We start from the raw sequence: 21,538 nt of genomic DNA, 5'->3' as shown, positions 1-21,538 counted from the left end.
ATCTTCTATTACTGTATTTATTCATGAGGTGTCATGTGATTGATTTGTGCTCACCCTCCACATAAAGCAGCTGGTACTTTGTGGAGATCTGAGGGGTGTCCATGGTCTCAGCCTTGCAGTAGAAGACTCCCTGGTGCTCTGGCCTTGGGTTTTGCAGGATGAAGCCCTTGGTGGGATCATATGCCATCTGGGTCATATTTGCTGTGATTTCCACCGGGGGGACCTCTCTGTGCAGGGATGTCTTGGCCTGTGGCTCGGTCACACGGCAGGGAACCACGGCAGGCTGGTCTGGGCGTAGATACACAATCTCAAAGTGCATGGTGGATGGAACGAAGAGGTTGTCTTTGTCTGTTTGGAGAAAAAGTTATTGATATTTTTGTTAAGAACTTGCCCATCCCAGCTACCATAGGGCGAGAGGCTAGCTATACTCTGGTCAGATCGCCAATCTGATGCAGAGCTAACACAGAGATACAGATGTTGTTACATTAACACCTATGGCCAATTTATTGGACAGTCTCGGTCGTTGTGTCCTTGAGTTTGAATGAGTAACTCATCAAAGTCAATCGAGTTTTTTGAGTCACTTGAGTCACTGAGTCAGTTGACCAGAGAGTGCAAAAAAATGTACAGTTTCACTCAAACTTAATTTGTTTCTCTTTTCATGTAAATCCTACTGCTAAGATGAGTGATTGAAAATGCTCCAGTAGTAATGCTCCTTAACATTGGTTGCCAACCAAGAAGAAGAAGAAGAAGCTGTGAGCCAGGAGGGAGGGGGTGAGTAAGTGAGTGATTCGTTTACGCTACGATTCAGCACAGGAAGGGAGGGGGTGAGTGAGTCCTGAGTGATTCCCTTACGCTACGATTCTTCGTAGCTTACCAAAGTTGTACTAAAACATTTTTTGACAAAGTTTTTGAGCACCGTGTACCACATAAAGTGTGCCTTATAGTGCGGAAAATACCACAAGTTAAAAAGCAGTCAAGATCCAAAGAAAAACTTTGAGAAGACCTTCAGAAAGCCTGGAAAATTATTGCTCAAGACCACTTTAAAAAGTTAGAAGAAAGTCTGGCTCCTTGGAAGCAAAATATAAAGAATTTTTAAAATTACCTTTGAAATAGATGTATGAGACGTAGGCGCGATCGTGGTCCTTCTCACACTCTGTGCCATCACATACTATCACCCAGCAGCTGTAAGCCCCCGTGTCGGCAGCAGAGGGCGACGTCAGGATCAGCTGACTGTACTTGTCGCTTTGCTTGATGCTGCAGGCGAGAACCAAAAAATTTCTGTTAGAGGAGTTAACCTGTGGAATAGTTATGACAGTGATTTAAAAAGGTGTAGTTCATTTTCCTTGTTTAAAAACATGTTTAAAAATAGAGTATTAGAAAAATATATAAATCAAGAATGAAAAGAGCAAAAAGGAGAAAAAACAACAACCTCTTGATTCTTTTGCTTTGATGTAGTTACTTATCTAAGGTGGAAAGTTTTTTTTCTTTGTTTTTTTTTTTGTTTGTTTGTTTGTTTGGTTGGTTTTTGCTTTGTTTTATTATTTTCTTCAAGCCCTGTGTACAGGAGCTGCATACAAAAAGATATTTTGTGAAAAGGGTTGGCGTAATAAGCAAATGCTTCAGCCAATACCTTTTGATTAGCCTTGTCTCATGCTTTCTTTCTTTATGGTAGATTTTTGTTCTGTTTTCACTGTTTGTTTGTTTTTTTTTCACTGTTTTCACTGAGATTTGAATTTGAATGCTAATCAATAAAATCAAAATCAAATGAAAAAAAAAATATATATATATATATATATATATATATATAAGATGCTCGGATTTAATGATTCACTGCATGAAGTAGTTCGTGTTTCCTTCCAGCACCTGAGGCGTGAGTTATTGAAAGTATCCAGGTAAGTCGGGTAAGACCATCCGATTTTGCTGCCTTTGCAGCGCAGCTCCATGTTTTTCCCAGGAGTCAAAATGGTGCTCTGGCCCAGGCGGAGGAAGCGGCCTTTATCCAACACCTGCGTCAGGAGTGAATGGCTTCTGCCTCGTCCGTCTTTCAGCGTAGGCCACACCTTTACCCGTTTCCCACCTGGCCGGATGCGGTTCTCTCCGATGTCTTTTCTTCGCTTGACCTGCTGGCAGGCACCTGCAAACACAGAGCCATAGAGGGCAGAGGGGAGAAACTAATAATAAATAGATCAATAGATAGATATGATAGATGTAACTTATATATCTATAACGTCCAAGTCTGATAAAGAAGCCAACAGGGAAAGTGCAAAAAAAAAACTGCAGTTCCTACGATGGCCACTTGGGGGTGGCTCAAGTTAGTCCCCAAAGACTTTCATTTTAAAATGACCAAAAAATTAACTCATTTATACCATGATATAAATAAAAAAATAAAAACCCTAAAATGATCTAAAATGATTGTTAGGGTTACAATGACAATGTCACAATAACACTGCAGCTCTGTCCATTTAGGTTAGCTGCTCTTTCTCCAGCTGCGGTAACATTAAAACAGGATGTGTAAAAAGTCCAAGTTACTGGCACAGTATGACCATAGCTGTTCCTCTCCTTTTGCTCTCTTGTTCTCTGTGAAACACACAAACCGTTAAATACAAGAAAAATCAGCCTGAAGTGTAGACTTTCAGAATTTGTTGTTTTATTCCTCAGAGCTGCATTAATGGAAACTCAGAGAGAGGTCAGTAGTACAGGCCAGATAATTAAAAACGCCTGCTGCATACCTTAGATCCAGCTGGTTTGAGTCGCTCTGCAGGAGCACTTTGGGAAAAACTTTCAAAAACTCAAATCCTTTGCATGCTTTTACACTTTGCATACATAAAATGCAAAGATTTTTTTAAAGTCAGTGGCTGCAGACCTCAGAGGGAGTGTAAACAGAATTTAAACTTTGCAGTTTGTGAGTGAGATCTACTGCATGATTGCACCTCCCATTCTACGCCCACCACATAGGCCGATGCTCCCAGCCAGTCCTGATGCATCCTCAGATTGTCTCATTCTCCCTCTTCTGCATTGTTACAGCCAAAGCTGTCGTGATTACGTTAACAGCCATCTTTCTTCACTAACAAATTGTCATGACAGATGTGGAAATGGAGACTTACCATTTTGGAGCTCTACCACGAGCAGAGTCAAGCAAAGCACAGCCCAGAGGTTCATGGTCAGAGGGTCGAGGAATCTGCAAGTTCTGGAGAGAGATCGGGGGGTTTTATGAAGGGGTGAGGCGGGTAAAGAAAGTCAGGCTTGGAGCTTGGCTGGAAATTTGCAGGCTCCAGTTGCCCTATTTAGATTTCCAGCTCCATCCTCCTCACAGACTGAACGGAAGAGGGAAAATAACTTCAGAGCTCCTCTGTTTACTCCCATTTCTCTGATCTGAAGAGCAGAAACTTGTAGTTGGAAGCCCTCTGCTGGCCCTCAGTGTGAACTGGCCTTCTTTTAGACAAGAAAATTCAAGGCACATGCCCATACGTATATCGAAGGAAAGTGAAATATTAATAATGCCTCATTATGAATAGCTAGATATATGTACCAGCATGTAACCTGAAAAAATGTGAGCAGTTCATTGGGAATCCAGAGAGAGCTGGAGGGTCTTTTTTGACTTAGTTTTCTAATTATACCTTTTTATTTTTGTGTCATAGAACAAGGACTTTAGACTTTTAGTGGGAACTTCATTGATGTCATTGTCAATGTTTTCATGAGACTGAAGCACATCTGCAGCCGTCACAATGCTTCTTTCTCTGATTCTTGTGTTTTTGCAGAGACAAATCCTGAAGAGGATTACTTTCTTTGAAATGAGCTTAAAAAGCATAGATTACAACAACAAATGTAAGTATTTCTCTTTGCATAGAGTTTAGATGTGAAAGTGAGCTAACTTTTAATAATGAGTTTTCGTTCTTGAACAATTTTTGAGCAGCACCCCCAAGTGGAGAGTGTGTGTTTATGGACACTCCTGTTTTTGAGAAGTTTCTGAGGAAAAAATACAAACTAAAAAGTTCCTGTGGAAATTACAAGCGATAAGACACATCTGACACTGTATTACCGGAAAATACATTTTATTTTATTGTATTTGTGCAGTTGGTGTGACACTCCATTACAGCATCTTCTGCAGTACGTTCTTCATCCTGTACCCTTATTGCAGTCATCTGCACGTCAGTGTAGAGCTTCTTTGTAGTAGAACACCTTACTAACACCTGCTGAATTTGTTTCACAGTTTTTAGACCACGGAGCACATCGATGAACCACAGCTTCAATGCTCTATGGAAAAATAAACTCCAAGGAAAACACCAGCAGTCCTTAAAAGCCAAGAGGAATGAATACAACCACACAAAATCTCTTGAAACCAGTTACAAACCGTTTAAAAAATACATATATACATGAGGAATGAGGAGCTTACTTTATATACAGGAATACTTTGTTAGGCAGCGATGACAGAGGACATTTTCATGAAGCTTATATTAACAGCATGTCTACATCAAAATATCGCAAAATATCAGACAAACAGGAAAATATATGTGATAGAGTGAGAGCTCTGCATCAAATAACTATCTTTTTATTTATGTAGTAACAAGGTCAACAAACTCCAGGGGGAACCTGTTAAATAAGACCACAGCAACAGTTACAGAGATCTCACTACTTATAACAGAGGTTTCTATGGGTTGTTACATAATACTACACATGGCTGAAAACTACCACCAACAATTGGCGTGCTTTCAGGTGAGTCACGTCAGGACATGTTATGTGTCTACAAAACTATTTCACACATTGTACATTTCTCTGAAAGTCTTGTGATTATGATTTATACACAGCTAGTAGAATTATATATGTAATGATCATCCGAGAGGGCTAACAACCAAATGCTGCACTAAGCTACTGGTGTATCAAACTCTACATTGAACTTTACATTGATACCTTACCTGTACAAACCTGTCAGTGTATGGAAAAGCTTCTCTGCAGCCTTGCACTGACTGTTTCAACGCTAAAATAAATGAAAATCACTCTCCAGTGTGTTACCTGTCCGTTCTCCCTCCATGCTTGTCCACAAATGTGACTCATGGGATGTGATCCCATCCCAGTCATAGAGCGATTCCTCATCATGTGCCACTGATACGTAATACTGATGCTGCCTTTGCAGACTGAATGTGCTTATGAAGCACACACGGTGAAGCTGTATATACAGGCACATCCAGGAATAGCTGCTGTGTGCTTTTATGCATCTGTTCCCTCACACAGTCTGTGAAGGAGCCGGCAGCCTTTAACACTGGCTGGTCTTTTCTGAGCAGATGAAAGACTCCTGTTCCTTTCCTTCTGCATCCACATTGTCACGCTTCTCCTGGTTGCTCCTGGTGTTTTCCTGTGCCGTGCCACTTTGAAGCTGGAGCTGGCGCTGACGCTCTACACTGTGCCACACGCCATACCCAAAGTAGATCAGGAAGCCTGAGAAAAGTGGTGATGAGACAGGGGGAGATGTGGAAAAGAGCTTACAGGGAACCGCTTGACTCTGTTCAAAGGTAACCAAAGTAATCTACCAGCATATCTAAAGCTCTATTATATCTTCATTGCTTACTCACTTTACCGTTACAGATTAATTTCCAAAGGGAAACCTTAAAAGCTTCAAAAAATAAACTAAAATTGAACTGCAGCCCCTCAAATTACCATTTGAGGGTGTTTTCAAGAGTTATTTCCTGCATATCCTCTCATGGTAAAATGTACAAATCCACAGCAGAAGTAAACAACTTTACATGCTGATGTTTAAAAACACAAAGATTGTTAGCTTAGACAATAATCAAGGTTATTTAGCGTTGGTTTCTGAAATCTCATTTTGAAACTTTGATCAAATAAACAGATATGACAAGGAGGGATGAGTATGACTGCGAAACCATTTGCTCATTGGTCAACAACATGTGATTGACAAGTAATTAGCCAACAGGTAACTCTCCTTTTAACATAATATGACTGAAATTTGCAAAGCAGATTAAATATTTATTTCACTTGAGCCACGATCAGGGTGATTGTGGCTGAAGAGTTGGCCGGTTCGAGTCCCGGCTCGGACAGTCTCGGTTGTTGTGTCCTTGGGCAAGACACTTCACCTACCGCCCACTGGTGTTGGCCAGAGGGGCCGATGGTGCGATATGGCAGCCTCGCTTCTGTCAGTCTGCTACAACTGTAGCTGCCTCCACCAGTGTGTGAATGTGAGAGTGAATGAATAGTGGTATTGTAAAGCGCTTTGAGGGCCCCGAAAAGCACTATATAAATGCAATCCATTATTATTATTATTATTATTATCATTATTATCATTATTATTATTAATATGACCCAAATATACTTCCTTAAAAATTTGTATTGGCTCATGGCTAAAGGCACTCACCAGCAGCCATCCACACAGAGAAACGTATCCAGGTGTCTCCACTCAGCTGAACCATCAGGTAAATGTTGACAAATATGCTTAAGATTGGCAGAAAAGGCAGAAGAGGTACCTAGAAAGGAAAAATCAGACCAAAATAATCAGTTTTAGATGCTGTTATCTCATAACAAAAGACCTAGTGTTAAAACCAGAGTTACAGAGCCGGTGCGTACCATGAAGGAGACCTCCTTCTTAGTCTGAGGCTGCCTGATGACCATAAAGATGCAGCTGCTGAAGACGAGCAGACACACGGACAGCGAGGCCAGGATCCACACTTCCAAACCCAAAACGGAGTTGATGTGGTATGTGGTGAGATAGCTGATCACACACACCACCAACACTGTGGATTGACGACACACAATTAATTGTGACACAGAAACCTTACAAACAGACTGAAGTCAATCAGGAGAAAAAATCCTCACTGAGAACGTAAACTGTGAACTTACCTAGAACGCCAGTGGACATGTTGACAACACTGGACGAACACTCAGAAGGTGTCTCGGGAGGGTGTAGAATAGTCTGCAGTGTGGAGCTGCCTCCCTTTAGCATGTTGAGGTGGGACTCTGACTCTGTCAAGTCTGACTCGCCCTCTTCAGACGCGAGGCAATCCCTCTCACCTTTACTTGCCTGCCGCTCCAGAGCTCCATCTGGCTGATACCTGGAAGAAAGAGAAATGTTGGTTTTTACGGAGGTTTAAACTCCAGATTGCTCTGCTGTAAGGCGGTGTTATGTTCTGATGCAGTCTCAGTGTTCTGCACATCTATCAACTACTGTATGTCTTTCACAAAAGCGCTAGACTTTTTTAATTTAAATGATTCAGTTTGACTGAACAAGCAAAGTGTGTCCGTGTTTACTGATATTTGTGGTGCAGGCAACAGAGGTGTGCAGCAAGTTCAGTTTAGCAAGTAAACATCTTTATTTACTCAAGCAGCCACTGAGCAGTGTACAGTCAGACCATTCACAGCCCTTACATCACCAGTGTGATGCAATAACAAGCAAGGCAATCATTCCTGTGGGTATCTGGAAAAGCTATTAGAGACGCCCCTGCAGGATATTACACAAAGATGATTCTGCTCCAGTTAAACTTTTGAGTTATTTAAAAATGTACCAACCTGAGAAGCAGTACACACACAGCAACCAGCGAATAGGCCAGCAGAGTTCCAATGGACATCATGTCCACCAGGGCTTTGAGGTCAAACAGGAAAGCCATGATGGCTAAAGTAAGCAATAAAAGAAGAAGGAAAGAAATGAACACAAACACTTTCACCCTTAACACTTAATTTCAACAGGTAGGATCATTACTGATTCCCTTCACAGTCACAGAACACGATCCTTTACACACACATACAGTAACATGGAAAAGACATTTCCTTCTAATTGAACGTGACAGTCACCAGATGCAAATCAAATTTCATGCAGATGTGTTTTCACTAGAGCACAACAGCTGTATTCATCTCCATATTGAGTCATTTGATGTGAGATATACTGCGGTGTTGCTTGTCTTGTATCTCAGCACCAGACTTCAGTATGGAAGTTTTCTCAGCAGCATGGTTCAGACACAGAGCAGTGGTATGTCCGCTGCTTCTCACAACATTATATTAAAGCAAAAATATCAAAGAAAGCTCCCCTGCTTGGTACCGTCAGGTGCTCAGTACATAGCCTGTGGTGGTGGTGCAGGTGTGCTGGGTCTCTCCCAGGGTTCACATCTGCCAGCCACTTCACAAAACTGCAAGTCTAAGCTGGATGAGTGCGATCCACAGCAGGAGAGCTTTAAAATACTGCGAGAGCCAGTGTTAATTCTGTCTCACAGTCATTTTCATCATAGGTTTTGCCTACGATCCTTTGTTTTCTAACAACAACAAGACGCTAAATAAATAAAAACGAATACACGAGGACAAAAACTATGATGAAATGTATCAACGCTTTTGTCAAGAAATAATCTAATTTGAGTCAACTGAATCAACTTTAAATTCAGCTGTTTAGTTTAGACATTTATCCAACTAAGACTACATTTAAATAATTTGGATGACTTAATTATGACTAAAACTGAATTATGTTTTAGTCAAGAGACAACGATTAAACTGAATCTGAATCCAAAATTAACACTGGTATGTGCACCACATTGACACACAAAGGCCAGACTACTTGAAACGAATACATCCTATTTTATTGAAACTTTTTTCAAATACTTAGATTATAAAAGAAATACTTTTTTACTTTTTTCAGAAGGAATGCACAGTGATGCTCCACTATCAGTAAAGTAGATAAGCGCGCGCGCGTGTGTGTGTGTGTGTGTGTGTGTGTGTGTGTGTGTGTGTGTGTGTGTGTGTGTGTGTGTGTGTGAGTCCTATGCCTAGGTTTACGCGGCTGTGTTGAAAACTTCACCTCAGCTCTTCTCTGCTCTGCTAAAAGTCTGATGCCAGGAGCAGCTGCTGTGCTTTGGGCTAATATTAGCGTACATGACAACTTGACTGATTCTGTTTAGCATGTCCACCAAAATAGTTTAGCACACTGAACACCTGTCTTTGCTGTTTGTGCCCAAACACAAAGTACAGCTGAAGCTAATGCAACACCTCCAGAGCTGAATAAGCCAGCTGCAGTTGCCCAAATGGCCACTTGAAGCTGCTTCCAGTTTACTTCCATGTCCAAATGGATAACCAGCATGAGGAAACGTGTACAGCCTGGAGCAAAGAAATTACTTTATTCCTGCTACCTTCCCTCTGCACTAACTGGAACTCTCCATCATGGTTGTGGTGTTGTTCCCTTTTGGAGCATTTTAATTGAATTATTTAATAAATACCATCAACTGCCAGTGCTTGTGTTATTTACTTAGCAGATATCTGTGTCTCTGTGTATCTTCCTAACCATGCCTGTTTAAAACTCTTCCATTATTATTATTATTATTATTATTGCCAGCACTTGTATTTAGTTACTTTCTAGCTTCTTTTTCAAAAAGTAGCCAGCTGGATTTGTGGACATGTGGTGAACATTTTTAAAATCAGACAATATCCTTGGAGATGGAAACTCTCTGAACTGGGTTGTTGGTTTTGTCACATGCTTGTGGAAACACCATCACCCAGTTTATCATGCAGTCACCGTCACCAAACGATTATCTGTAGAGAGATTGTTTTAAAAGAAAAAGAAAAACACCACGATACAACCCCATGATAGATCTGGCAGCTTACCCGCAGTGGTACCTGCCGCCATGGTGGCAGCCACAGGTGACTGGCGCTTACTCACTTTGGACATAAATTTGAATAGAATACCATCTCGTGCCATGGCAAAGAGAATGCGTGGTAGAGGGAACATGGAGCCCAATAGACTAGGGAGAAGAGGGTTGATGGTTAAGTTGAGGGCTTTCTGGGAAAGAAAACATGACACCTGCACAACTGTGAAAGAACAACAGGTGTATACAGACGTATGACAAGGTCCTTACACGCTAGATAATTAATATCAGAAAGCGTAAGGCCCAATTTGATTCAGAACCAACATTGACTGCGCTGTGTCTTTCACAGTTGATCGGTGAGGAGAAAGATTAGCTTAGAGTGATCCCACTTGGATTCTCCCTGGCTCTCACCTGCAACTACACCGGAGCTCATAGTGGCAATAAGTGGGGTCTTCGTCTTAGGATTGATTCGGGCTAAGGCTTTGAAAAGCACCCCATCCTCTGCCATAGCATAGATTACACGAGGCATAGGGAAAATGGAGCCCAGCAGACTGCATGAGATAGCAGAGACATGCAAGACCAACACATTAGTCAAAAGCCCCAAACCAGGACAGTAAATCACACACACATAGGGCTGAAACACACACTGAACGTCTTTCTTTCCTGAAGGTAATATCATCATTTTTTCAAGTTTAGCAGCGGTGTGCAATCCCATTATGTTTTAAAAGGGATTGCACTTTTCTTGCATAAGGATAAAAATGCCAGTCAGTACAATAACAGCATATATAAATTACAGGCACTGGCAAAAATACAAAATGTAATTGCTTTGAGTCCAATCAGATAATCTTCACCTGAATGTGACCATGAGATGGATTGACAAGGTTTCTTGATAGTAAACTGATTTATAGACCATCCGGGAAGAAAGACAGAATAGAAACTGCACCATTAGATAGTTTGGAGACACTCTCCAACTTTCTCATTAAATGAAGAGGCTTTAAATGTCAGAATGACATCACAGAGTCATGCAGGTGTCTCAAAACAGACACAATTACATATTGCACCCGCCACACCCCAGATTAGAAGGAAGAATCAATCCATTAACAAGACACACCTGGAGATATGTGGTCAAAACTTTCAACCAAATCTCAGCCCCACAGCGATCACAAATGTAGCATTACATCTAAAGGTTTTCTGTAGCAACACGTGTTCGTTTTCTAATGCATGCAGCTTGATTTGTTAAAACAAATCCAGCGGTTACCTTGTGGATAGGGCGCATAGTGAACCCGCAGCCACCACATACTTCGCAGGGCCCCAACCCACATATTCAAATGCCATAGGCAGGGGACTTTTTTCGTCCAGTAGGTAGTAGGGCATCATCAGCGTGAGGGCAGCTGACACGCCAAAGTATGCCAAGAAGCACACGGTCAGTGACACCACGATGCCAGTGGGAATGGCCCTCTGAGGGTTTTTGACCTCCTCACCTATCAGACACAGACGCATGAAAACATAAAGCTCTGCTTTCGTAAAACTCACATTAAAACTCAACCCGACCGTGACTCACCTGTTGTTGCAATGCAGTCAAAGCCAACAAAAGCATAAAAGCAGGTGGCAGCTCCTGCTAAGGTCCCACTGAAACCATAGGGCATGAATCCTCCAACGCCATAATCGCTGCTCACATTGGCTGTCACGGACAGGTTCCTGTAACATGTACACTCGTGACTGGAAGCAATGCTGCTTACAATGCTCTGCACATTGTTTCATATTAACTGATGTATTAAAGGGTAGGCGTCTTTGCCCCGTCTAGGATTGCCTTTGCAAATAAATCAATTACCTTGTAGCTATGGTGACATTTATAAGGGAGTCTTCGGTTATCTTCCAGTTGTATGCGTCTCCTTTGACAAAGCCAGAGATGATAACGAACAAGAGCACGAGCACATTGATCGATGTGAAGACTTTATTGACCCAGGCTGACTCCTTCACTCCAAAGGACAGAAGTCCTGAATGTGTAGATAGAAAACAGAGCTCAGATGTTTGCTGTAGAATATTTAAAATGCCTGCACAACTCTATCTCTGTCTCTCAATCTAACCCTGCAAGGATCCAAGTCTAGCTGTCACTGATTGCAAATTGTCACAATTGAGCCAACTGATTATAAAAAAAGTTACCTGCTTTGTTTAGCATGCTATATTAGCATCCTGGGTAAAAGGTTATGTCTGTACTGGTTTCTGTCGTGAAGGAGGATTATCAAACTTATCACAGCTTTTCCTCAGGACTACATGGATATCTGTACAAATCCTCAAATGAAACTAACAGCAGTGCGTGCAACAAATGCAGAGAATGAAGGCAGAAAATTATTTGCTGTGTTTTAGGACACGACCCGACTCAGATTTTGTTATGGATTATCTTATATTTGCATAGCTAGTGTATCTGCCATCCTCACAAAAACAACCAAACACTGGTGGACTGTTACTGAGTCCCACTGACTTAATGTAATCATCGTATTGGCAGGCCGAGAGCAAAAACCATGATTAAATTGTTTGAGGGTTAAAGGGTTGAACGTAACAAAAACTAGTGCAACTGTGCAAAATTCTCCAAATTACTGTATGTGAGCAAGACACAACTTATGCTTAGACTTAAGTGATCAAAATCTGTAGGAGCTGCAAAAATAGGGTGCATGTGTGCACCTAACAGACTCACACAGCCCTCTGGGATCCCTCGCCCTCTTTAACACGAGAGTCCCCTGCTTTCCTGTTTTAGATTATGTTATATTATGTCAGCCGTGGCTCATAAGCTTGTTTTTGCTCAAGATGCAGCCAATTCTAAATTTCATTTATTCGCTGCAGCCTGTGTGTCAACGGTTTGACATGAATCTTGTGATTTTCAGCTTTTGTTTTGCTGCCTTACCAGAGAGCAGCAGAATCAGGCAGACCGCAAAGAAGTCAGGGTACTGGGCCAAACCGGGAGAATTCATGCTGAAGTGGGTTTTACAGAATATCTCTATGTGTCCTCCTATCATTTCATCGAATGTGCCGCTCCATGCTCTGGCAACTGAGGAGGTGCCTGTGAGGAAACAAAGAAAATTGGGGAGCCGGTGTCTTCTTTACATAAAAACAAATTTGAGCATTGCCCCTAACTCACCGATCACATAAGAAAGGATTAGATTCCAACCAGTGATGAAGGCCCAAATCTCGCCTACAGTGACATAGCTGTAAAGGTAAGCGGAGCCGGTCTTAGGGACTCGGGCGCCAAACTCGGCATAGCACAGGCCGGCCATGACAGAGGCCATGGCGGCGATTAGGAAGGAGATGACGATGCTGGGACCGGAGTCTCCCTTGGCCACCTCTCCAGCCAGTACGTACACACCAGCCCCCAGAGTGCTGCCCACTCCCAGAGCAATAAGGTCAAGGGTTCCCAAGCAGCGGCAGAGCTTGGAGTCTTCCAGGCTGTTTAGGTCGACCACTTTCCTTCGCACCAAGGAGCGGCTGAATGACAGAACCTGCTTCAGCATGTTGACACCTGAAATCAGAGAGCAAAGAAAAATGTTAAATAAACTAGTCTGCTCACATGTTGTGGGGCATGAGTTGATGATTTAATAGTTTTAATATTAATACTTGAGGCCAACCTGTCAAAATCACAGTGCAACCAAGAGAAAGAAAATTACGTCTTAAAAATTCCCTACAGGGCTCCAGAACTGCGAAACCAAAAGGGCCGTGTGCAAGTGCAGTCTGAGTTAGCTGCACCTGCTCTGCAGTTTGAACTTACAGCTTGTTCTCTGCTGACAAATCACAGGTTGCACAACCTGTGAGATTAACCAAAAGGTGGGGGGACGAAAGAAACGTTAACCCTGCCATGAATTCTAGGAATGCTGCCAAATGCTGTTGCTGGCAAAAGGTCCATACAGTAAAGACTCCTATCAGAATGCATTGTTCAGGATTATCGTGCAGCTCTAACTACTCAAAGAGCTGCATTCATGAAAGACATTCCTGCAGCCTTCTGTACTAATTGCATATAAAGGACATTAAAAGACTGTACAGCCTCCTTTGTGTTCATTCAAATGTCTCTTGTTCCATTTATGAGATCGATGGGGAAGCTGTCTAAAAATATTTGCATGAATACAATATGTTAAATAGGCATGAATACTCCCACTCCATCATGAATTCCTGCTCATTCTCTTTGGCGTTAGAACTCGTTCTTCAAACTTAAACTTTGATCATCGTGACCATAAAATAGCAATGACAACCGTCCAAATCTACATTGATGTCTTTTGCAATGCAGATTTGTATTTGTTTCTATTTAATATCAGGAGATATTAATTTTCAATGTGATGGCTCATTAATATTACAATGAGGGCTGCATCACAGAATCTCCATAAATACAGTGGATGGAAAGTGAAGATAGCAGAGAGCAAAATAAGATTTTGGCAAGTAAAAGTCCAGCTTTGCTTAAAGTATAGTGAAGTAGAAGTTGTAGTTTGCTGGGAAAGACGTCGTGTGTGTTTTTAGATTGTGCCATGACTGCATGCAACATGTGGTACAGATCTTAAAGTGAGGCTCACCAGAGTCCTCACAGCGAAACTGTTAGTTTGCAAAAACAAAAAACGTTCAAAGGTTTGAACACGTTTCTACTTCATTAGACATGCGGACCTACCTTAGAACAGATGAGTAGGAAACTGAGGGGTTCACGCTGAGACACAGAACCAAAATTAGCTGCTAGAAGTCTCAGTTATTTTCTTCTGCCTTGCTTCTGCCGAGAACCTTGAGAGATCAGCTGCACAGTGAAGCTCAGGTAAAAGTGAGACTACACCTACAGATCTGCGCTGGAGCCTCAAATCTCTCCAGTGTGCTGAGCGCTCATTCACTGTGCTGTCACATAAACTATACAGAGCAGCAGTTTTCACTCCTCCCCTCAGTGGCTCAGTGTTTCTTCATAGGATTTGCCCCTGCCTTACCCCTAAACTGACGTCCCTAGAGGAGGGACGCAAGAGGAGGAGGGGACCCAAGGGAATTAAAGTGGGGTTGGGGAATGGGTGGAAGAGAGGGGGGCACTTCCATGCTTTTGGTTTGTGGGAGTAAGATTCTGTGGAGGAACTGCACAATAAGCTCCCTTCACAAGATAACACAGAAAAAAATGAGGTTTTACAGTAATGGGGAAAGGATTTTTTATATTTTTGTCATTTCTAATACATACTCAGGCTAAAAATTCCCAGCTGTCCACACGCTTACTGACCACTGGGCAACATGATTGGGCAACTTTCTCTGATAAACACAAGTACTGTTTACCCAGTGCAGCCCACAGAAGCGCTGCTAAAAGCCCTGATTGGTCAATGAAGGGTGTAGAAGTAGTGCAAATCCTCCTAATGGAAGACAGATATTGCTCAATGTACCCTGAGCCATGACCCATGACTACAAAATCAATAACAGCTCGCCATGGTACGCCTCCAGAAACGCCTGGCATCTCCACAGGAGCTTCACTTATGAGCTCCAGCTCCTGGAGGGAAAAACAAAGTCCCATTTTTCCATCAAACACGACCTGCAAATTACAACTAAAGGTCGAGTTTGCAGCGGAGACTGTGTTTTATTTTTTCTGCCAGGACCAGCTCAAACCAGCTTAAAACCTCAGTGGGAAGGTGGCAGCTGGGCCCTAGAAACACGTCCAACCCACAGACCAGAGATTCGACAGCATGACAACAACAAACTCTCTCTCAGTTTGGCCATCCAGCCAAGCAGCCCAATATCATGGGCGATTGCCCACCGAGCCTGGCTGCAGGAGCGGATTAGCTGACCGGCATGCTGATGGGAAAGCAAAGTTTTCCTTAGTAGTGCGCTAACAGGAGACACAGCATTTAATGCTCATGCTCTTCACATTCATATGGACTGAAATGAGGGTTAAAGCAATTTTTCTTTTTTTCTTTTTTAAACTGTGTTGTTTGGTGCTTTTAGGAATGGACGAGCTTTCCTCACATACCGTTTACACTGTAACCATGGAAAGGATGGAAAGGACCCACCGAGCTCGCTGTATTTCATTGTTGACATGTGCTAATTGTGTGAAGCCAATTGGATGCCCTGATGGCTGAGTGAACCAGCTCCAAAAACGTGAATATGGTCAACAGATTGAGTGGTGTTTGTCTTGCAGATAGCAGGACTCGTTAACACGGTCCAGTTAACACTACTGTCACCAGGAAATGTTAGAGTGAACAATTATTGATAAGCCAGGCTGCAATGACAGAGATGCCCAGATTTAAACATAAATGTCTGGGACAGGAGGACACTTTTATGTGAAAATGCCAAAGTTACAGGGTTGGAGGATACCACTGATAACTTCAAGTAATGAAAAACAAGACATCATTTTTTATGTCAAATAAGAAAACAGCAAAATGAGCAAAGAAAAGTTCAGGGTGGCAAACCAGTGTGTTAAAATGCTGCTGCTGCTGTAGATCAGATATACTGAGCTGAACCAGCATCATCGTGTAGCTCACTGTAAAGTCAAAGGAGAAACTCAGGTTAGGCATTTGCTTAGAAGGCCAGAGTGGTTTAGATGCCGAATTTCATGGAATGGCGTAAAGTCTCTTTATATTGCTTTTCAAGAACAGTCTGGGGGCTCGAGCCCGAAGACATTACCTGTTCTTAGTTTGACATAATGCTGTTTTTATGAGCTACAAAGACCACTGCTGAAGGAAAAGTCACTCGGAGCTCTACTGAAAGTGATTTCCTGTCTGTATCTGGGTCACTGTGCAGTGTAGACGGTTGTTTTAATGGGTCACACTCCTGCAGAAAATGTCAAAAATCACAAACGTCCACGCATTAAGTGTTGAATGTGGGTCATAATACAAGGACTCAAGCCATCAGATATTTCTTGCAGCATATTTGGAAATCGCAGCAGATTCTTTTAAGCGTGATCAGCACTTTTCAAGTATCATGTTTGAGACCCTCGAGTGAAAATGACTTCCAAAAAAGTGTACCCACAAAGCTGGATGGTCTTCATAGGGAATTTCGCAACATTAAATACATATTGGGTGTTTGGCAATTACTACCACTGGACACACATCGATAATAAAACACATAACTTGTTGGATTCTTTTCTGGCTCGTCTCTGCTGAAGTGTGACATTAGAAATGAACTTTTTTCTTTATACTAATTTCACAATAAAGTTTTGTTTTGTTTTGTTTTCAGGGAGAATTTCTCATGCATGAATGCATCAGGAGCCACTAAGTCACAAATCCCTCCTAGTTAATTTTACTGCTTTTATTCTATTTTCTTTTCTGGTTATTGCCCGGCAACAGATGGGCGCTGCTTCTCACTGGTGTACGCTGGGCTGCAGATGATAAAAATACAGAAATGCTTGAGTTTTGGTTTGAGTTGCCAAAACTATAAAGATGTCTGCAGAGCTTGATAAAGTGAAATGGGAGTGGAGGCTCATATAGCGTCCAGTTTCAAATCATGTGGGGCCCATCTGTATTTGTACTCATAATAGCTTTAACATTAACTAGCAATCTGTGCATATTCAACATATCCTGTCTTCTAATCATCCTTATTTTGGACAAATTACATCAGCTTTTGTTTTGATTTCAGGCCGGTGTCAAGAAAATTACAGTGATGTTTGAACAAAGAGAGAGGACAGAATTTAGTGCACAATATTTCCAAATCAAGTATCTATTGTCTCTGTGTAGTAATTAAAACATCTTCATAATGTAGAACAAAGGTAAAAAAGAAACTTGCATATCAGAGCTATTGATAACTAGTCATAATGATTAGAGTATCTAATAAACCTACAAATATCAAAGCCCCAGGATGTAACTGTGCCTAATTAGACATGTTCTCCTCAGTTCCTCTCTGCCCTGGTCCTTTTTGTTATCGCAATACTTTGACATTTATTTTTCCAACCTCGTGCAAAGATTTCACACATAATACCAGCTGGCTCACTGGAACTGGTTCACATCAGTGGAATGCAGTCTTGACATGCCAAAGTGTCTGTGGCAACAGAGCTTCACATATACTTCAGTAGGTCTAATCCACCAGAATCACTTAAAACACTCGACAAACAAGAGAAATTCAAACCAGTTTAAGCAGTGCGTGGTCTGTCCACACCAGCAAACTGACTGGATCAACTGGACAGGCCGAGTGTAAATCCTCTCTTAAATTCATGACGACCAATTTACAACATAAACGATCAATCCGATCAAAATGTGCACATTTTCCTTTTAAATAAACTGAAACTGGTAAATGTCATTTCCTTGACCTTTAGTTATTGTTCCCTTAAAGTTCCCAGAAAATGACAGTTACAAACCTTTAAAAATGCAGGATCTGTCATGGTCCTGGGCCATGTTGGCCCAGCATTCTTAGTTTTCTTGTATTTTTGTATTTTGTTCCGTATGCCGTGGTTCCTAGGTTCTGTTAAAAATGTTCCTTATTTGATTACCCCCTGTGTGCCCCTCTGTGTATCTGTGAACCCTCGTTTCCCCTCATGTTTCATTTAATGTTTTCCCCAGCCCGTTATGTCTGTGCTCTCTCTCCTCCTGTCTGAACCTCTGTGTACTTCCTGTTTTACTTTGACAGTCTCTCGTCAGTATGCGTCATGTTGTGTTCACTCCTGCCCTGTCTCGTTATGATTATCTGTGTCAGCTGTGTTCCCCGTGTGCTCCCACTTCCCTCGTTAACCCTCTGTGTATTTATGTGCATGTCTCCCTCAGTTCAGTGTTGCGTCGTCAATGTCTCCTCCCTGAACCTGTGTGTCTTTCTGTGTTCCCTCGGTCTTCTGTTAGCATTCCCAGTTTGGTTCTCTTTCTTTGTGAAGCCTGCAATAAAGCAGTGATTTTGAGTTCAGCTTTTTGTCTCCGTGAGTTTTGCGTTTGGGTCCTCTTCTGCCTCCACACAGCCAGTTCATGACAGTATCATTTTCTGAGGAGTATTTTTGCAAAATCTTTTTTTTGTTCCTGCAGGGAACATTTCCTAAACATTTCCTGAGAATGTTGCTTAAAGGTTCTCTAAAAGTTAAATATCCTTCAGAGAAAATTGCTATATAGTTCTAACAAGTGTTACAAGAACTGTCACCTTCAGGAAACATTAAGAAAAATGAGTTTTTCACATGTGAGGGGATGTTTAGGGAGTCTTCATGAACTGTACATAAAAGATGGACACACTTACAGCGATATCATCTATTTGTTTTGAACTGTGTTCTTTGAAGCCTCAACATTAACATTCTGGGTGCAGCCATGTTGCATTTTTGAAGCCAGAAGGTGAAATGCAAAAGCTTGATTTAGGCTTTTGCAGGAAATCTGTGTCCTAATTTATGTAGTAACCATGAACTCTGTTTATCCCTACACCGCAAACTTCCACAACATTCAAGTCGTAAAGTATGTATTGACCCAAAGTGTAGTTAAATTCCTGATAGGTACACATCATGTTACATAAAGGTTGCGGCATTGAGTTAAAATCATTTCCAGTTATGGCGTAAGTTAAGATTACGTAGATGTATAATTCACGTGTTAGGCTAGCAAGCTTGGTTAGCAAGCAGCATCTATAAACTGCACCAGTGTACCTCACAGACATGTATACTTTGTAGTTAGTGATAAATGGTGGTTTTCACCACACAAATACATATCTGTCAGATAATTCCAGTAAAAATGCTCCAAAAGGGCCTAACGGCACAAACTGGTGTGGAGTTTAGTGACTCTGATTAGTGGAGATGAGGCCTATCAGTCAGCTACTGGCTACAACTGACTCTGCGCAGAGACCTGCCAATCAGAGTGGCCATGTGAGCATGTTTTCAATGGATGAAAATTGGGCATTATAACATGGGTTTGTGGGAATTGACTTTCATTTTGAACTACACACCAAGTGGTCATTAGAGGAACTGCAGTTTGTGACACTTCTGTGTTGGCTGCATTTTTGTTCCCCCTGTTGGCCATTTAGGAGAATTTTTATTCTAAAAATTCTAAATTGTGGTCTTAGGGCGAGTTTAGCGGAACTCATTTTATAGGGTTTGGAGCCTTTTCCACAAACTATGTATTTGTACTATTCAGTACGACTTATGTATGTGAAGGTTCTCAGTAGAGCTGGGCGATATAAGATTTTTTCATATCACGATATGTTTTTTTCATTTCAGGCGATAACGATATCTATCACGATATAAGCCAAATAACTATAGTTGTAAGATTTAAATGTGCCGTTGCTCACAAGTAAAATGTGAAATAATCAGCAGCTTGTTTTTATTTAAATATTTATTTCCCATAATAAGTTCAACAGGGTAGATGTACTTAAGGAACATGAGACTTTTTCAGATAAATAAAGGCAAATATTGCAAACTACACAAAAGGCAGCCGCTAAAGCGTTTAAGTTTCAAAATAGAACAAACGAAACAGACTAAATTGTCGATTCCACTTAGAAACAAAATATTAATTCTAAAAATAAATCTTAGTTTGTTTTACAGAAGAACAGACAAAACAGACTAACTTTTGTCAATATCAAATAAACTGAGAACTAAAAGGAAATTCTCAATCTCTCCTTGTATAGCTTAGCTTTTCAAACAGTTTTAACTAGAGATGGACCGATCCGATATTACGTATCGGTATCGGTCCGATACTGACCTAAATTACTGGATCGGATATCGGAGAAAAATAAAAAATGTAATCCGATCCATTAAATATCACGAAAGCACCTCACAAAACTTGCAACACGCCGTAACTCACCTCAGAACGTTAGCACATCGGAGCAGTATGCATCACGTGATAGAGCGGCTGTGGCATGCGGGACCTGTCGGTGGTCTGGATAGCATGTGGAGCTTCGCTAGCAACCAGGCATTTCATCTCCGACAAAGTTATCCCCGAGAGAAGTAAAGCAAGTGTGTAAGTCCATCTCTGAATGTAAAGCATTCCTGCGTTAAGCTTAACAAGCGACTGCCTCTCGCTCTCCGGCTGCTACTTCAATCATGAAACTGCTTAACAATCAGCTGATCGGCTTTTCTGTCGCAAGTCCATCTCTCTGGTTTGTTTTTGGCCCACTTTGCACCAGAAAGAGGAAACCAGCGGCTGAACAACAGCAGCACGTTTAAGCTTGATAAGCTGTTGTTAGAATTTATTTAATATTACTTTCTACTCGAGGATCTTTTTCTACGTAGCTGACGGCTGGTAACTGTGCAGGGGCGGATCTTGCAAAGTTTAGCCAGGGGGGCCGATAGGGCATGAACAGGGAAAAGGGGGCACAAAGACATACTTTTCTTTCTTATTCTCATTTAAAATGTCGAGCTTTTAATAAATAATTATCTGACACCCAAAGTTTTAATTTGATGTAAAATGAATAGAAGTCAATTACTGTATATAGTGACTATTAAGTCTAATATATATACCCTAGTAAGCTATAGTACTCTTTACTTTGGGAAGGTACCATCTGTGCAGTCTGCAATTTTGTTGAAGAAAGATGTTGAATCTATTTAATATTTCTTGAAAAATAATTGATTTCTGTGCATTTTTTTCGCACTGCATCAAATTAAGGTTGATTACGTCGATTAAGCATCATGAGGTGGAGCGTGAGGGGTGGTTCCCTATTTTTTATTTATTTATTTTTGTTGTTGCTGGGAGTTGGAACCCTATTAGTTAGGTTGCTTAATATTTACACTAAGTACTCTTTAAAATACCAGAATAGGGAGGATGGTGTAGGTCTAAGTTTATTAGATTGATCAGTATTGCTGAACTATGAAATATTTTTTTTGTATACAGGTATAACAGAATAGCTTTAGTGTAGTTGTTGTTTTAAACTTGAGTATGAACTTGCAGACTTGCAAAATGCAGCAAGATATTTTAAAAAACAGTTTTGTTGGTTAAAAAACACTATATCGGATTCATATCGGTATCGGCAGATATCCAAATTTATGATATCGGTATCGGTATCGGACATAAAAAAGTGGTATCGTGCCATCTCTAGTTTTAACAGTTACCTTAGTCTGACAAAAGCCGAATGACAAATTAGCGCTTCCAGTCAGA

At 41.3% G+C, this 21,538-nt stretch overlaps 2 protein-coding genes across 4 annotated transcripts; both read right to left on the bottom strand.

Annotated features, from left to right (window-relative positions):
• Positions 1-16: 16 nt before the first annotated feature.
• Positions 17-3,338, bottom strand: LOC145419436 (platelet-derived growth factor receptor-like protein). Its single transcript, XM_080287519.1, has 4 exons — positions 3,105-3,338; positions 1,864-2,134; positions 1,103-1,254; positions 17-348 (listed from the first exon to the last, which is right to left on the bottom strand). Exons 1-4 carry the CDS (start codon positions 3,157-3,159, stop codon positions 32-34), a joined length of 795 nt encoding a protein of 264 aa, XP_080143645.1. The 5' UTR covers positions 3,160-3,338; the 3' UTR covers positions 17-31.
• Positions 3,339-4,331: 993 nt separating this feature from the next.
• On the bottom strand, positions 4,332-14,482 carry slc7a2 (solute carrier family 7 member 2). Of its 3 annotated transcripts, none has more exons than XM_026187778.2 (12): positions 14,212-14,482; positions 12,703-13,080; positions 12,469-12,624; positions 11,398-11,563; positions 11,128-11,264; positions 10,825-11,047; positions 9,978-10,117; positions 7,513-7,615; positions 6,847-7,058; positions 6,574-6,740; positions 6,365-6,473; positions 4,332-5,433 (listed from the first exon to the last, which is right to left on the bottom strand). In XM_026187778.2, the coding sequence occupies exons 2-12, from the start codon at positions 13,070-13,072 to the stop codon at positions 5,252-5,254; spliced, it is 1,965 nt and encodes a 654-aa protein (XP_026043563.2). In that variant the 5' UTR covers positions 13,073-13,080; positions 14,212-14,482; the 3' UTR covers positions 4,332-5,251. The 3 variants fall into 3 exon arrangements, with proteins under 3 accessions (XP_026043563.2, XP_026043571.2, XP_080143605.1); XM_026187786.2 differs by lacking the exon at positions 9,978-10,117 and adding an exon at positions 9,586-9,722; XM_080287479.1 differs by lacking the exon at positions 14,212-14,482 and adding an exon at positions 13,187-13,202.
• Positions 14,483-21,538: the final 7,056 nt, after the last annotated feature.

Source organism: Astatotilapia calliptera, chromosome 2 (genome assembly GCF_964374335.1).
Source record: "Astatotilapia calliptera chromosome 2, fAstCal68.1, whole genome shotgun sequence".
NCBI classification, from domain to species: Eukaryota; Metazoa; Chordata; class Actinopteri; order Cichliformes; family Cichlidae; genus Astatotilapia; species Astatotilapia calliptera.
Note: the sequence above shows the minus strand (reverse complement) of the source record. Positions and strands in the feature narration are given on the sequence as shown.